Here is an 18,405-nt window from a genome sequence, read left to right as displayed (position 1 = left end):
AGATTCATTATTAATCATTTTCTCCTCGTCTTAAATAATCAATTAATACCTTTTTATGTAAAACTCCATAATATTTCCCATTTTTTAATAATACTATAACTCTATTTCCAATTCCATCAAATATTAAATTTGCTAAAGCTAATTCACTATCATAATTTATAAAAATTGGTTTTGTATCAACTATTGAAGTTAAATCAGTTAATTCATTTAATACAATATCAAATTCATTTTCTTGCTGGTTCATACCATATGAAAAATAATCTTCATTTACATTCTTTTTGGATCTGTTATTTTCTGGGTGCAATTTACAATAAATTTCATAATTTATATCATATTCTTCAATAAATGAATTAATTTTATCTAAACATATTTCTAATTCTGAAAAATATATTAATCCTATACAAATTTGATTTTTAATTAATGGAATACAACCATCTAATAAACATTGATTTGCTAACATTATTAATTTATTTTGTAAAATTGTAATTGAAACATAATTTGAATCAGATAAATCAATAAACAATTTCTTATTATCTATTATATTTGTTTTTGATATTGTTGGTAATAAATCATTATTTATAATATCAATACTTTTTATATTTGGATCTATTGGATCTGTTGCAGGTGACATAAATGGATAATCATTACTTATTAATAATGATTCATATAATGAATTTTTTTCTAATAAACCACCTGACCAATTTGCAACTGCTATTGCAATTGATATTGGTAATACATAAGTATAAGATGAAGTTAATTCAAATAATATTGTAACTATAGTTATATTCATTCTTGTTACTCCAGCCATAAAAGCACCAGCAGAAATCATTGCATATATTCCCATATCAACACAATCTTTTGAATTTGGTAAACAAATTATATCAAATGGTTCAATTGAATTAGTTTGTTTTTTTAAAAAATAATTTATCCATTGAATAATCATTGCAAATATTCTTCCATATAATGCACCAGCAACCATTGATGGAACATAAATACCAGAAGGAATTTTTAATCCAAATGTAATAAATGTTAAAATTATTTTAATAATAAATGCTAAAGATAATGAACCTAATTCTTTAATAAATTGTTCAATTGTTGTTGGACATAATGATCGATCTAATTCTCTACCTGAACATGATGTAGCTAAATCTAAAACTAATTCTGCAGAAGCTTGCTTAGTATATGGATTCCAAAATGTAATTAATCCAGTTATTGTAGCTATTAAAAATACTTCAAATAATGGTTTATCTTTTATAAACCTCAAGGATCTAAAATTTTTAGGCCACCATTTTATAAATTTAACAAATGATGCTCCAAATATACCACCAGATATTCCAATTATAACAAAGAATAATAATTCAATAGGTCTCCAATCTGAATAATATTCTAATTCAAATAAAACAGTTTTTCCAGTACCATAAGGATTTAAAAATTTTAAAAATAAAGTTGATATAATAGCACAAAAAAATATTTGAAATAATTGATGATTTGGTAAATAATTATTAATTTCTTCTAATATAAATAAAACTCCACCTAATGGTGATCCAAAAGCTAATGCTACACCAGCGGATGCACTTGCAGAAAGTAATTCTTTTTCAAATAAATCATTTTTATAAATGAATGAGAAATATCTCGAAAGAATATTACCAACACAAGTAGCTAAATGAACATATGGACCTTCTTTACCTATTGACATACCTGATGCAATAGCTAAAATCAATGCTATAGTTTTTGCAAAAAGTGTATAAGCTCCAAGAAATCGACGAATAACAAATCCAGATAAAATTGTTTTAACTTCTGGTACACCTGATCCAGTCGCAGTGTAAATTATTCTTGTCTTAATTGGATGTTGTTGTTGTTGTTGTTGTTCATTCTCTTCGTCATGGAATTCATTAGTATTTGTAACTGTTTCATCTTCTAAACCTCCAGCTATTTTGGTAGTTAATGTAATCAAACAAGCAATACAAGCTAATGATATTGATAAAACAACATAAATAATATAATCTATTCTAATTTTATCATTAAACCACCAATATCTATTAAAAAATCTTGACCAATTTATCCAATTATCACATCTTTCAAATTCTTTAAATGGAGAATGAATAAAAGTTTTATGTTCATTTATAATATCAGAACAACAAGATATTTGACTTGCAAACCAATTTGTTTTACAATAACCATGTTTAAAACCAACTAATAATATTTCAAATTTATCAATAACAAAAGCAATAATTGAAAAAATTAAACCAATTAAAATTATTAATATCCATTTACCTAATATATAATATTGTTTTTGTAAAAATGGTATCTTGTTATTATTCATTATTTCATGAAAATCAAAAGATTCATTATCATTATCATTATCATTATTGTCATTATTAACCCATTTATTCTTTTTTAAAGAATAATTAAATTTATTTGCATTTAAATAAGCTTTTACCCAATCAATAGTTGTAAAATCATTATAAAAATTTCTAATATTTTGAAAAGAATTATTTAATTTACTTATAAAACTTATTGATCCATATGAATCATTTGTTTTTAATGGATGTAAGGAAGTTAATTCATCATCACTTTCATCATTTATAAAATTTTGATTATTATTTTCTTTTTTAAAATGATTTTTTATTGAAGATGGTATATTTGGACTTAATATACCATTTTTAAAAACTTGAGATCTAATATTTAATTTATTTAATGATTTCTTTTTAGCAATTATATCAAATTCAACCATTGGTGTTGATGGCATAGTTTTGGAAAATCTATGATCAGTCAGGTTTGCATGGTGGGGATCATATGGTTGAGTTTTGGAAGATGAATGAATAGTTGAAAAATCTGAGGAATTTCCTTCAAATGAACGCGTTTTTTGAAGGTTTAATAATGTTTTTGTTGATGATGATGATTGATGTGGTTGTAAAAATATACTCAGATCTTGTGATTGATATTGTGAATGATGTTGTTGTAAATTGTTCCGTAATTTGTTTAGTCTATTTGAAGTTGATGATGAAGTGTTGTTGGTGCTATTAATTACGTCATTATTTTGATTATGTTGATTTTCAAAAGTGTTGTCCTTCAAATATTGATCTATATTATTTGATGGTACGTGATTCATATTATTTTGAATGGAATAGTTACAAATGGATCATGAACATTATCTGAGACTTGAAAAGATAATATTTCTTTGGTTGTAAATGAATGTTGTAAAATAAAATAATAAATTATAAAATTGATGTTGCAAATAAGAAAAAATATTATTTTTATTTTTGGTGATTTTTATTGTTTACTTTTTTTTATTAGACAACACTTTACAATCACCAAAGTTGAAGAAAGGATTAGTCTGAAGTTCAAATACAACGAATATACTCAACTCTAACACCATCACCCTTCTCAGCAAGTTACCTAAGAAGCTCTTGTGATTTACCAGCCTATCTACAAATTGTAAAAAACTGACAAACTTAAAAGGTTTGTTTTGACTTAATTTGTCGTGAACGTGTCAATGTAACTTCAAACTTATCATCAACTGAAGAATTAGAAAAAAAATCATTCTAGCTAGAACCTTCGTGCAAAATCTTTATCAATAAGATAAACTTTGATGGTTTAATCATGATTAACAACATTTGTATCAACCCAAATTTTAATATTCGAGTTCTTATCGTAATTTTAAATTTTTGAGACAAATCTGAGACAAAATTTGATGACGCAAATTCAGGACAAGAAAAGTGGGGACACCTAGACCCTTGATTTCAAATTGAATCAATCACAGTGTAATCGGCGATTTTAGAAAGTTTTAGAGCTATTTAATCATCATTTATCGATATGACTGACCACCAACAGCTGAATAAGATTGTAGATGTTGTAGTAGTTCAAAATTTGGGTGATATAATTGAGCACTTCAAATTTTTGATTGAAATCAACGTAATATAGGTCACTAAATTACTTTATACTCAATCTCAATAAACGTGGATTAAATTAAAAGTAGATCAAACTTTTTTAAATTAAATTGTTAGGCAAATGATTCTTTTATTGCAAAAAATAAGCATATGTTCTGTGAATTTGTTTGTTTATTACTAAATCTTTTTAGTACAAAATTTACGTTTCATCTTTTTAAGATCAACGCAAATAATACTGTATATATGTATGTACCTTTAAAATTCATACGAGATCTATTAAATAACTTGACACGGTTAAGATAACCTGAATTAGTCTCTTATAAAATCAGAATTGAACTCAAGTTTGACTACTAAAACTTCATTTTTTTTTTTTAATTTTTACCTTGTCAATGAAGCAAGTTCTTCATGAGTTCAATAAAAGTATGAGACTTAAATTGATGGTAATTATACTTTCAATATCTAATTGCTTATTATTAACGTAATTTTAGTGTAGTTGAATATTATTATCTCGTGAATAGTATTAGATCTACTGAGTGAAGTCAAAAACTCCGAATTGATAGACCAAATATTTTAAGCGGCTAAATTAATAGAATTAGTACATCTACACAAAAATGTATTTTCCTTTAATGAGGGTGTACAAACAGGGATGAAATCGGAAGAATTTTGAATACTTACTCAAATTGTTTACCAAATCAAAGGAAGTAACAGGGTAAAGCTTCAACCAAAAATATAATCTATATTCACAAAATCGGTAAAATCGAACGGTTTTATTTAATTTGATGCCGTTCAAATTTACTTAATGAACACTTCTTTTGATCTACTTCAATAATTTCTCTTAAAAATAATTAAAACAACTATGAAACAAACGGAATTATAAATTTGTATAATATTTCCATCCAACATATAAAGTAACGAGACTTAATATTTATCCAATTGATATCCGATAGGTTTTGACACAACATTCTACTTACTAACTGATTAGATAAAAAGGAAGTCAAAAACCAAGAGAAACAAGAGAAAAGAAGACTTCTATTGTTTAACTCTGAAATTAAAATTTAAATAGTTTTTAGAAGATCTTTAATCAGAAGTCTATTGCAAGCGAGTATTGTTTAAACAATACCACCAAAAGTTTAGTATTATTCATTACTAGTAATTGAATATTAAAATATTGTTGGTTTCCTTTACCCTGTCTATATAGTTGTTGAACAACAATAATAAATTATATTTTGTTGAGTTATATATAGTTGATTTTAAATATGTTTCAACTCCCGGGTATAAATTGTGTAAGTACTCTTATTATTATTTAATAAATTTAACTTACCACACAATAAGCTTATATAAATTTAAGCCATTATACATATTTGATCTAACAATGCTTACTAGATAAAATACCCCACCTTTTATGTATTAATGGTAGTACTACTTTTAACTTTACACCCGAAGTGAAAAGTTTTATTCTTCGGTTACACAGTTTTCTTTAGTGTCATTTGATCGATAACTAATTGTATCTCCTCGACCTAACTCGTTGTAATGTAGACGTACTTTCTTAAACTGTTTTCAATTATCCGATATTTTACATAGAGTCAATAATATATAAGTTTTTCACCCTTTGTTTATTTTATTCATTATTATTATTATTATATAGTTCCACATATTTCCATATATAATTAACCTGTATTTACATTACAGTTGTATATATATATATTCAAATGTTTTCTTCAATATAATAAATATTTTTTAAACTTCAATTATCCAATAGAATATTAATTCATCATTTTATCAAGTTATAATAATAATAATAATAAAACATATCTCATAGAGATCTAAGAGTATTACCATATTATAATTATATACTCATTTACTTTCCTTATTTATTTACTATTAAATATATTTCATTAATTAATCAACACTTACTAGAACCACCACGGACTAACTCAAAACAATCAATATCCACAATGTCGTCAGAATCATCAAATAATAAAATTAAAGTTAAAAATCCAATTGTTGAAATGGATGGTGATGAAATGACAAGAATTATTTGGCAATTTATAAAAGATAAATTAATTTTACCATATTTAGATATAGATTTAAAATATTATGATTTAGGTATAGAATATAGAGATGAAACTAATGATCAAGTTACTATAGATTCAGCAAATGCTATATTAAAATATGGAGTTGGTGTAAAATGTGCAACAATAACACCAGATGAACAAAGAGTTAAAGAATTCAATTTAAAAAAAATGTGGTTATCCCCCAATGGTACTTTAAGAAATATTTTGGGAGGTACTGTTTTTAGAGAACCAATTGTTATTAATAATATTCCAAGAATTGTTCCAACTTGGGAAAAACCTATAATAATTGGTAGACATGCATTTGGTGATCAATATAAAGCTACTGATATAATAATACCAAAATCAGGAGAATTAAAATTAGTATTTAAACCAAATGATGGTAGTGAAATAGTTGAATATCCAGTTTATAATTTTGATGGACCAGGAGTTGGATTATCAATGTATAATACTGATAAATCAATAAATGATTTTGCAGAAAGTTCATTTAAATTAGCAATAGATAGAAAATTAAATTTATTTTCTTCAACAAAAAATACAATTTTAAAAAAATATGATGGTAAATTTAAAAATATTTTTGAAAACTTGTATGCAACAAAATATAAAGAAGAAATGGATAAATTAGGTATATGGTATGAACATAGATTAATTGATGATATGGTTGCTCAAATGTTAAAATCAAAAGGTGGTTATATTATAGCAATGAAAAATTATGATGGTGATGTTCAATCAGATATTGTTGCTCAAGGTTTTGGTTCTTTAGGTTTAATGACTTCTGTATTAACTACTCCAGATGGAAAAGCTTTTGAATCTGAAGCTGCTCATGGTACAGTAACAAGACATTATAGACAACATCAACAAGGTAAAGAAACTTCAACTAATTCAATTGCTTCTATATTTGCATGGACAAGAGGTTTAATTCAAAGAGGTAAATTAGATGATACTCCAAAAGTTATAAAATTTGGTGAAGATTTAGAAAAAGCAGTTATTGAAACTGTATCAATTGATAATAAAATGACAAAAGATTTAGCTTTAGCTCAAGGTAAAACTGATAGATCAAGTTATGTTACAACTGAAGAATTTATTGATGCTGTTAAAACAAGATTAGATAAAAATTTAGAATCAGCTAAATTATGAATCTAACTATTTATATAAAAAATGTATTTATTGTATATTTATTTATCAGAACTGACTAAAAAGTTAATCATTAATGAAGTATCATTTTGCAGCCATTGTATAAGTAAACATCTCTACTACAATATTGTACTGACTAAAAAAAAAAAATTCATTTTTGTAAACATAAAAAAAAATATTATTCTAAACGTAATAAGCTTTACAAACTAGTCATAATCAATCTTTATCAAGTCAAACCTCACCAGACATAATGAATGTTGGTTCTATATTAAATGATGATCCACCACAAAGTTCAAACGAAACTAATCAATCAATATCACCAACAACTTCAAATATAAATGTATCACCACAAGTCAATCCATCACCTCTCCCTCAACAATCTAATAATAATCATTCAGCTCCAATAGTATCTTCTACAAGGTCATCAACACAATCAGTGCATCAAAGGCATTCAATAACGAGTATGTTGAATGATGCAGCACAAGATCAAGATACTTCACGACATTCATCAACTGATAAATTACCACAAGTACAACAACAACAACCTCAACAACAAGATGATCAATTTAGAAAACCGAGTTTATCAAGTAATTTCAATTCACCAAATATTTCAAATAGACCAGTTCCAACACATTTTCATAGTGGTCATTCAAGTTCTATGTCTAGTCCTGTGACATCAAAAAGGAATAGTATTGCTAATATAACGAACCCTGAACCAGAACCAATAATAAAATCTGAATCTGATCATAAAAGTTCCAATGGACATCAAGAAATATTAAATCATCAATCACAACAGGAGTCATCAAAAACTGAAAAGAAACAAACTATTCCAGAAACGGAAGAAGATGATTTAACAAGAATCCAAAAGATAAAAAAATCAAATAAACCAAAAAGATATGATACACCACCTATATGGGCTCAAAGATGGATACCACCAAATCAACAAAATAAATATAATAATCAACATATACAAGAAGGAGAACCAATAAATAATAATGGAGAATCTTCTGTAAGACTATCTTCTAAATCAATATTAAATCGTAATTCAACTAGATATGTTGATTTAAAATGTAGTATAACAGATGTTATACCACCAAATTCAATAACAAGAACAATATCTGAATGGATATATGCAAATTTTTCAAATATTGATGATAAAAATAGAAAAAATGTTGAATTAGAATTAAAATTTGGTAAAATTATTGATAAAAGAACAGGAAATAGAATTAATATAAATGTTATAACAGAATGTATATATACTGATCAATCAAATATAAAATTTGATATGGAAGTTGAAGAATTAGCATTTAAAGATATTAGAAAATTTTTTGATGAATTAGAAAAATCATATCAAGAAGATATAAAAAGAAATGGAAGTCTGGAGTCGCATCATCATCATCAAAGAAGAAAATTTAATATTTTAGAAAGTGATAAAACTGATTCATTTTATCAAATTGGTTCAAAGGGAGAACATTTAAGAAAAGTTCGAATTTCAAAAGATAATTTATTAGATCCTCCAAGATTCGAAGCTATACAAAAGGAAAGAATAGGAGATTTATATATTCATAATCCTCAATCAATGTATGATTTAAGATTATCATTATCATTAGAAATTCCAGTCCCAGAAGGAAATATAGAATCCATTCGAACAAAAAATCAACCACAATTATCAAGAGAGAAAAAAAGAATTTCTTTTACTCACCCTGCAACCATAACTCAATTTGATTTAACTAAAGTTTTAATCCCCAAGGAATTTAAAAATAAAAATGGTAAAAAAATTATAAATTATGATATAAAATATGAAATTGAAATGGAAGCTGATACTTTAGAATTATTTCAAAGTATTGATAAAATAGTGCAAGGAATTGATAATTTTAGATTAGAAGAATTAATTGAAGTTTTCTTGAATAATGCTAGAATTTTAAATAATAGAGTTACTAAATTAGCTTTATAATTGAATTTGATTAAATTAGATTGAAATTTTTTGAAACAATATTATTTGAAATTAATTATGTCATTAGTATAAACTTGAATCTTTTCTTGGAGATTTCAATTATCGGATTTGGATTACTAACATTTTAAATTTATCGAATATTATACGGAAAAGATCAAGTATTTGTATTAAGGTTTATGTTTATATTCCAATGAATGTATCAATTATGTTCTCAAAGTTCAAACTAACAATTTATAAACTGAAGAATAAAATTTTGGTAAGAGAACATTAGCGAAAGGGTACTATACTTCACGACAAATTACGAATGTTAAAGTTTATGATCTTAAAACTCTTATGATCCGAGAAAATCATGAGTGCAATATCGAAGACGAATTCGAAAGTTTAATATAGGCATCAATTTAAGTATAAGTCGAATTGAGTATATGGGAAAATAGTAATTCTATTGGAAGAACATTATGACAAGTATAAAGATTCAGAATTAATATTAATTTAAGTAATAATGATTTACCACTGAAGAAACAAATAGGTTTTGTAGATTTCGACAACTATGATCAATGTAACTTTTAAATGAATTGAAACGATATATATATATGTAATCTTATTCTTGCATACTAAGATATTGTTTGGCTCATTTCGAACAAACCAGATAAATTGATGTTCAAACTTGTAAAGAATTTTCAAGAGTTCAAATTTTTCTTCTGATTTGTTTAAAATTTATTATTTAGTGAAGTTGCATATACGTGAAACATGAAACAGCAAAAATTGATCGCTTGAAACTCAACTCAAGTTAAGTTAGAACCTACAGAGGATGTTATACTATTTTAAGCCTATGATTATTTGGTCACAAACAATATTTTTGAAATACAGAGTTAGCATTTTTCTTCAAAAATGAATTAAGTTACTTTTTTATTTCATATGGATTTATACCAACTTTTGGTTTTTAAAATATTACTGTTTTCTTGGCTAAGGGGTATTTGTCGTCCACATTGATTTTTAAAATTGCCCATAGTTATATGTTTTTTAATATGTTTATCAAGTACAAACAAGAACCACTGTCTTAAAATTGAAGTGATGGATGAGCTGTTGGTAAAAGAAATTTGTGAATGGTTAATTCGTACTACGAAAAATTTTTCAGACGATGAATTTGAAAAGTTTGGAATCAACATAAAATTTGGTCAAATCTTGAGTAAGACAAATGGATTTAGAATCAAGAGTGATAAATCAGGTATCATTTCGAATAAAAAACTGGTTAGATTTGAATTCAAAGTGTTTAAACCTAACTGGGAAAAAATTAAGAAATTTTTAACTGAACAATGCGATCAAGAAAACACTGCAAATTGGCAAACACATGAAGTGGGTGACTTTCTTAGAATAGACTCTACGTATCGTATTGGGGGCAAAAATATAGTACTTTCAAATGAAAATAGAGTATACAAAGCTTTAAAAACTAAAAAAAGAGATCCAATGACATATATTCATTTACCTCACTTGAATTATGATCTCAAAGTAACAATCACCAGGTCAATTTCAGCTCCGATTCCACTTGAAGAGTTTGACAAAATAGCAAAGGACAATCCTTTAGTTTTTCGAAGAATTAGAAGTAAATACAAATGGACACATAGTTCCAATTCAACTGATTATATATTGAATAAAGTTCATCAAGGTAGATCAGAAAATGTTGATAAGTATGGTCATTTTAAAAACAAAAGACATGACAATTTTGAAGTTAAAATGAAGTGTCACGATGAAAGAATTCCAAATTCATTGAAACAACTTCATCAAAAGCATATAAATTCAAATTTGGAATTATTTGATGCATTTAATACATTTCTTGATCAAGCTTATGTTCTCAATGGTAAGGTATCAAACATTTCAAGGGTCAAAAGCAATCAATAATACTTGATCAATTAGATCAATTAATATGAAATAAGTAAAGTTCATGAATTGGAATATTTGTTTCGCAATTGATCGTATTATGAAACCACTTGATTTTAGGAATTTAGTAAATGAAAATGTAACAAAAGGTTTTATGAGTTCTTGTTAATACGACTAACTTATTGTAGATCTGGCTGTAAGTCCTTTGTTAAGAATATTCCGAGAACAACATACTCTAAAATTAAGTATTCATTACCGTACAGATTATCTGAAGTCTGAAATTGTAAATAAAGCTCACATGGAATGAAAATATCTCTATCTCAATTTCTTCAAACTAATATCAACTCAAATGAACAATCAAACTGAGTAGTCTAAATCAATCATAGATAACAACACTGAAACCATTTTTAAATGTATACCTTTTGCATCTTAAATTGAGACACGTGAATACAAGATCTTAAAATGAAGGAACATTTTTGTGTTTCGTTCGTTCTAAACCTTTTTTGAAAAATTATTCCTTCCAAGATTTGACGTATTTTTTAAAAGATAGACAATCAACACAACACATCATCAACCAAATGTATTAATAAAACTACAATGTATTTGTATATATCGGTAATAGCGTTGGTGCTATTGCTAGCAGTATATGCTGTTATTATCTTATTTTCTCATACACCAAGATTACCAATAGAAGGTGAATCAACATACAAGACAAACGATAATCTTAACAAATCATATCCATTACCACCAAGATCAACGTCGAAAGACCCAATTGTAAATCCAAAATATGAATTATCAATTATTATACCGTGTTATAATGAGACTAAAAGATTAGGTAAAATGTTGGACGAATCAATTGAATATCTTGAAAAACATTATAATGGTAAATATGAAATTATAATTGTTGATGATGGATCATCCGATGGAACAAGTGAATATGCTATTAAATTAGCAAATCAACATAAACTTACTCCTCACATTATGAAAGTTATACAATTGGCCAAAAATCGAGGCAAAGGTGGAGCTGTTACTCATGGTCTTTTACATTCTCAAGGTAAATACTCATTATTTGCTGATGCAGATGGAGCAACTCAATTTTCAGATATATCAAAACTACTAGAATTTTTAAATTCCGTGGATCTAAACCAACCTGCAGTTGCAATTGGATCAAGAGCTCATATGGTTAATACAGATGCAGTTGTTAAAAGATCATTAATACGAAATTTCCTTATGTATGGATTACATACATTAGTTTATATATTTGGTATAAGAAAAATTCAAGATACTCAATGTGGTTTTAAAATGTTTAATTCAAAAGCAATTCAAGGTATTTTTCCTCATATGCATACAGAAAGATGGATATTTGATGTTGAAGTTTTATTACTTGGTGAATTACAAAATATGAAAATGAAAGAAGTTGCAGTAAATTGGCAAGAAATTGATGGTTCAAAAATTGATATTGCAAGAGATTCAATTGAAATGGCTATTGATTTAGTTGTTACTAGGTTAGCTTATTTATCTGGAATTTATAAATTGGATGAATGTGGAAGAGCAAATAAAAAAAATGTATGAGTTTGGGATTAAACCACACGTTATAGAGACAATAATGCATATATCTTATAGACTAAAGACTAAAATGAAACTCTTTGATAAATTGTAAAATTGAAAACTAAGTAAGTATATTATTTAGGTGAAACAAAATTAAAGCCGCACCAAAAGTCAATAACCGATCGAATTTATGAAAAGATGTAAATTAAGTTTATGAATAACATCAAATCTTAAGTAACCCAGGAAAACAACACAGACAACAATCCCCAGGCTTATTAGCTAAAAATTCAAGCAAAAATACACTAGAATAGTTTTTACACTATGTATCAAGAACTACCGTTTGACGAACTAGACGTCAAACCCGATAATAGAAGAGTAGCCTACTTTTATGATCAAGATGTAGGTAATTATTTTTATGGAACAGGTCATTGTATGAAACCACATAGAATAAGGATGACTCATTCATTAATAATGAATTATGAATTAAATAAAAAAATGGAAATATATAGAGCACAACCAGCAACAAATTTAGAATTAACTCAATTTCATTCAGATGAATATATTGATTTTATAGATCGTGTTACACCAGATAATTTACATTTATTTCCAAGAGAAGCTACAATATTTAATGTTGGAGAAGATTGTCCAGTATTTGATGGATTAAATGAATTTTGTAAAATATCATGTGGTGGATCAATGGAAGGTGCTGCTAGATTAAATAATGGAAGTGCTGATATTGTTATAAATTATGCTGGTGGTTTACATCATGCTAAAAAATCAGAAGCTTCTGGATTTTGTTATACTAATGATATTGTATTGGCAATTATTGAATTGTTAAGAAAACATCCAAGAGTTTTATACATTGATACGGATGTTCATCATGGGGATGGTGTTGAAGAAGCATTTTATACCAATGATCGAGTAATGACATGTTCTTTTCATAAATTTGGAGAGTTTTTTCCAGGTACAGGAAATGTTGGTGATATAGGTATTGGAAAAGGAAAATATCATTCTGTAAATATTCCTTTAAGAGATGGGATTGATGATGCTTCTTATAAATCAATATTTGAACCAATAATAAGTAAGATTGTTGAATGGTATCAACCATCAGCTATTGTACTACAATGTGGTGGTGATTCATTAAGTGGTGATAGATTGGGACCTTTTAATCTTTCAATGAGAGGTCATGCAAATTGTGTTAGTTTTGTGAGATCATTAGGATTACCAATGATGGTTTTAGGTGGGGGAGGATATACTATAAGGAATGTAGCAAGAACTTGGGCTTTTGAAACAGGAATATGTAATGGATTGATACTACCTAAAGAATTACCATATAATGGATATTATGAATATTATGCACCTACATATGAATTAGATGTTAGAGCTTCAAATATGAATAATGCCAATTCAAAAGAATATTTAAATAAATTATTAACTCAAGTGTTATCTAATTTAGATCATACTAAACATGCACCTTCAGTACAAATGCAAGATGTTCCACTTGATATGGAAGATTATGGTGATGTTGATGAAGATATGCCTGAAGTAATAGATACAAAAGGTGGATCACAAATGCAAGTTGATAAAAGAATTGAAAATGGACTGGAATTCTATAATGATGATGAAAAAGATATCGGTGAAAAGAATATAGAAGATGTTGTAATGGAGGAAACTTTAGAAGAAGAATCGAAAAAAGATATAGAATCAAATTTGGAGGGACTGTCCAAAATAGTAGACGATCGAAGTTCAGGAATTCAATCAAGCCAAAATGGCAATGGCACCATCTTAACATCAGAAGAAATCAACGAAATAAAAGAACTAAATGATGAGGTCAAAGAGTGAATGAATGATTGAGAGAAAAGCAATTAAACATACAAAAAAATTGGATTAGACCCTTAATGGCGCAATTTACATAGTGTTTCAGCAAATCTAACCTGGAATTTACGCTTTAAGTATCAGCAAGCGACAGAACATTTAAAGTTCTAATTTGATTCAAACTAGATTGAGTGTGACACCTTTATAACAATCATACTCAAAGTGCCTCTAAAATAGGGTCACTTAAAGTTAAAAGAAATCAAAGTATGGCTCACTCGAATAGGAAACTAAAAATCAAAATTCACAAATTTGAACTTGCAGGATCTTGCATATTATTTCAATAACACGATATTGTCGAGTAAGAACGATAAATCGATTTGAATCATGCCCTTACTGATAAATGAGCTAGTTGGTTATTAATCTTTTTGATGATTGGTGTACTTATGTTGCAATAAAATATAACACGGCTGTTTCATTAAACAGCACACGACATGTATTAGTGGAAGTGGCCGACAAGATTAAAGGTTATTAGGGTTTTTTAAACCCATTTGTGAGTATACAATAAATACTGCATATAAAGTAGAATTTGTATGTAATTATAATTCGTAAATAAATATAATTTGTGTTTTACACTAATTGCATGCATATAATAAATATTATTTAGATTATGTTACACTACTTATAACACTAGACTAATAGTCGTTAAAAGTACTTAAAAGCTTGATTTAAACTTTTTAATGAATTACTATATCCTTAACTACCCAGAATAGTTAAAGCATTTCCTAATCAAAACCTTATTACAAACATTTGTTGAATTAAAATTTCGTTTCACTTCCACTGAATAGGCTTGAGAAAAAAAAGAACTCGTAAATCTGAGACACCAAATTTATAAATCTTGAAACAAACAGAAATTGCAATCTGTACAATGGAAAGAATCACGAAAGAAACTTCTATGTAATTTTGGAAATACATACTAATATATGCTCAGATAGTTCTATGAATGATCTAGACTTATTTTCGTGTGAAAATATATTATTTTATAATCAATATGATGATTTAAAATAACCCAATAATTTGAAAACAAGCTTTTGTACTACATTGAATAGACTGCAAAAAAAGAAAAACCAGAAAATTTTTAAAAATAATAAACTTTTAATAATCCTATTTGAAAATATAAACAAAAAAATCAACCAATATTTTAAATTTGATTTGTTTACTTTATAATCAATCATATTTCCTATTTAAATGGAAAAAAATTTTAATTATCATTTTGTTTTAATTACTTACATATCAAATCCAAAAGTTTTTATGACTATATTGTGAAACAAACAATCAACACTTGTTTTTTATATTCATATTCAAATATATTTCTTACCCTAGTCTTTCATTAATATTTTACTATTGAATTTATAAAATTATACCACCACTTATTTTAAATTAAATATATTCCAAATCAAAAAAACTTGATACCACCAAAAATGTTATTTTCAAAATTAATTTTATCAACTATTTTATCAGCTTGTTTGATTAAATCAGAAGAAATTGATACTACCATTACTTCAACTATTACAATAACCAAAACTTTATATACTCCAGAAGAATCAGCTAGTATGGAAGCAGAATATCAAGCATCAATTGCATCAGTTGCATCAGTTGAAGCTGAAGCTGCTTCATTAGCATCTGTAGCTGCAGCTGAAGCACAACAAGCTTCACTCGATGCTTATTATGAATCATTAGCAAGTGAAACTCAAGCTATTGAATCTGCTACTGAAACTGAAGTTGCTACTGAACAAAGTAGAAATTATTCAATAACTTATGTTACTGTTACCGTTATTCCAGAAAAATTAGTTAATACATCATCAATTGATTTACCAACTGAAATTCAAATTGATACAGAAATTACAGAAGATCCTATTGAATCATCATCTCAAAGTTTATTCACAGAGACAGTCAATGAAATAGTTACTATTGCTCCAGAAGAAAGTGAAGATGCTGGATATGTACATGGTATTAGTGCTGCAGCTGGTATTTTTGCTTTAATTGCCGCAATTTTGTAAAAGTTTTTGAAAATGTCCTTGTTATTGTTATACATTAATCCCGTTGTTTCTTTTAAATATTTGTATTAATACCAAAATAAAAATGTATTGTTATCGTACTAAATAAAAATTAATCTATAACATTGTCTATTGTCTATGCTCTTCTACCTTGAAAATCTTTTATTACTTTCTCTTTTTCCAAAATATAATATTCTATAGCATTTAATCCATTCGGTATTTTTGGTGGTACCATAGGTTTATTTCGTTCATCATCATCATCATTTTCGTCATCACTCTCATCATATATATTAAATGATCTACCTGTAGTAGTTGGATTAATATGAGATGCTTTTTGAAAAACACTAGGACTAAATTTTCCATTACCTAAATATCCAGTTTTTTTAGTTCTCATATCAATTTTTAAATCATCTTTTGTTATTCCTCCATTTTCAAATTTCATTTTTCTATTAAAATGTTCACTTGGAGTTGGTGCATAATATTGAGGATCAATTTCATCTTTATATTGTTTGCTATCCAATTCTGGAGTTCTAGATCCAGTTTTTGCATTATATGTTAATGATTTTACAGGCTCATCAAATAAATATACTTTTGTAGGTAAATGATTTTGTAATTCATCGTCATCATCAACTCCTATTGAATCTGCTGAAAATGGAATTGCTGTACTATCTTTAAAATCAATTTTTGATAATGATGGAGAAGATGTTGGAGGTTTACGTCTTGGTGTTGATGGTAATGGTTTTTTATGTATTGGGGGAGTTGGAGTTTTATCTGGTGTTACAGGAATTGATGAATGATTTTCTAAATTTTGATGATGTCGTGGAGTAGGAGGAGATCTAAAGTTTATATCATCATTTTCATCATCTTGAAAATTAATATTATTCCCATAACCAATTTGACTTCGAGATATTTCTTTTTCTAAATTATCTATTTCATTTGATTCATATGCACTTATTGGTGAAATATTTCGTTTATATCCATTTGAAATGTAATTGCCATCATTTTTACCCCATAAAGGTTGTTTAGATTGGAATTTATCTTTAAAATTTGAAAATTTAGCTTTAAATTTATTAGGACTTTTTGAACCATCTCTATTAGATAATTGTACAAATACTTCATTTGATTTTTCATGACTTGAATGACTATTTGAATTATTTGAATCCATTGATGTAGTAAAATATTGATTTGTTTTCAGAAATAATGATGATTTTTTGCTTGAATTTGAGTTTTCCAGAGATACAAATACATCTTGAATTGCATTTTCATTTTTAATTGGTGATGTTGATATAGGAGATTCAAAATCTTGATAATGTTGATTTAAAGTCTGGTGATACTCGTAACTATCATTAGATGGGATTTTTGGAGGTAGTACTGGTGCACTTGGGTAAAATGTCATTTCAAGATACAACATTCCTGCTCTTTTATCATTATAAGTTAAATCATACCATTTATCATAAATATATTTCCCATTTTGTTCATTTGAAGGTTGTGTAAAAACAATAGATGCATCAATTTCACAATTACCAATTGGTGTAGGATCATTTTTAGTTTCATCTAAAATATCTATTTTTAAAAGTGGTTTTCTATCTCGATTAATATTAAATCTTACTTCATGAGTCCATTCTGGAGTTTGACCAGCTCTAAAATCTGCTTTTGTTTTTTTTGCATCTGTTCCTAATCTTATAACTACATAAGGTGATTGTTTATCTAATTTTCTTCTATTTGGTAAATGTTTCGCTCGTACTATCATAACTACTAAAGTTCCATCTGCTGAATCTGGATATATGTTTGTTGAAGAATCATCTCTTAGGTTATTCAAATATTGAGAATGATATGGTGACATTGTTGATGTCAGTATAGATGAAGGCATTGTGGGTTTTATTATAATTGCCTTAGATTTGTTGCTTGACTTCCAAAATTATAATTTGTTGTGGTTAGACCAACTAATAATTCATGATCATTGAAAGTAAAGCATTGCCTATTTGATATAAATTCTTTTGTTTACTTTTTAACCCAATTAGGATTTTATATGGAGTTTATGTCAAATTTCAAAAGTTTGTCAG

General features: G+C 26.9%; 7 protein-coding genes across 7 annotated transcripts; 5 read left to right on the top strand and 2 right to left on the bottom strand. All coding sequences in view use genetic code 12, as the record gives it.

Moving 5' to 3' along the window:
• Window positions 1-10: 10 nt before the first annotated feature.
• GEF2 (Gef2p) lies at window positions 11-3,112 on the bottom strand (the record flags this gene model as incomplete). The annotated part of the gene is made up of 1 exon (XM_051755979.1): window positions 11-3,112. The coding sequence occupies one exon, from the start codon at window positions 3,110-3,112 to the stop codon at window positions 11-13; it is 3,102 nt and encodes a 1,033-aa protein (XP_051616876.1).
• A 2,733-nt stretch (window positions 3,113-5,845) lies between these two features.
• On the top strand, window positions 5,846-7,099 carry IDP2 (isocitrate dehydrogenase (NADP(+)); the record flags this gene model as incomplete). Its single annotated transcript, XM_051755968.1, has 1 exon — window positions 5,846-7,099. The coding sequence occupies one exon, from the start codon at window positions 5,846-5,848 to the stop codon at window positions 7,097-7,099; it is 1,254 nt and encodes a 417-aa protein (XP_051616875.1).
• Window positions 7,100-7,346: 247 nt separating this feature from the next.
• CET1 (polynucleotide 5'-phosphatase) lies at window positions 7,347-9,050 on the top strand (the record flags this gene model as incomplete). Its single annotated transcript, XM_051755956.1, has 1 exon — window positions 7,347-9,050. One exon carries the CDS (start codon window positions 7,347-7,349, stop codon window positions 9,048-9,050), a length of 1,704 nt encoding a protein of 567 aa, XP_051616874.1.
• Window positions 9,051-10,121: 1,071 nt separating this feature from the next.
• On the top strand, window positions 10,122-12,497 carry ALG5 (dolichyl-phosphate beta-glucosyltransferase; the record flags this gene model as incomplete). Its single annotated transcript, XM_051755945.1, has 2 exons — window positions 10,122-10,905; window positions 11,476-12,497. 2 exons carry the CDS (start codon window positions 10,122-10,124, stop codon window positions 12,495-12,497), a joined length of 1,806 nt encoding a protein of 601 aa, XP_051616873.1.
• Window positions 12,498-12,794: 297 nt separating this feature from the next.
• Window positions 12,795-14,315, top strand: RPD3 (Rpd3p; the record flags this gene model as incomplete). Its single annotated transcript, XM_051755934.1, has 1 exon — window positions 12,795-14,315. The coding sequence occupies one exon, from the start codon at window positions 12,795-12,797 to the stop codon at window positions 14,313-14,315; it is 1,521 nt and encodes a 506-aa protein (XP_051616872.1).
• Window positions 14,316-15,766: 1,451 nt separating this feature from the next.
• PGA34 (Pga34p) lies at window positions 15,767-16,345 on the top strand (the record flags this gene model as incomplete). Its single annotated transcript, XM_051755923.1, has 1 exon — window positions 15,767-16,345. One exon carries the CDS (start codon window positions 15,767-15,769, stop codon window positions 16,343-16,345), a length of 579 nt encoding a protein of 192 aa, XP_051616871.1.
• A 133-nt stretch (window positions 16,346-16,478) lies between these two features.
• INN1 (Inn1p) lies at window positions 16,479-18,212 on the bottom strand (the record flags this gene model as incomplete). The annotated part of the gene is made up of 1 exon (XM_051755912.1): window positions 16,479-18,212. One exon carries the CDS (start codon window positions 18,210-18,212, stop codon window positions 16,479-16,481), a length of 1,734 nt encoding a protein of 577 aa, XP_051616870.1.
• Window positions 18,213-18,405: the final 193 nt, after the last annotated feature.

This window comes from Candida pseudojiufengensis, assembly GCF_024610245.1.
Source record: "Candida pseudojiufengensis strain CBS 10847 chromosome Unknown scaffold6, whole genome shotgun sequence".
Lineage (NCBI taxonomy): Eukaryota > Fungi > Ascomycota > Pichiomycetes > Serinales > Debaryomycetaceae > Lodderomyces > Lodderomyces pseudojiufengensis.
Note: the sequence above shows the minus strand (reverse complement) of the source record. Positions and strands in the feature narration are given on the sequence as shown.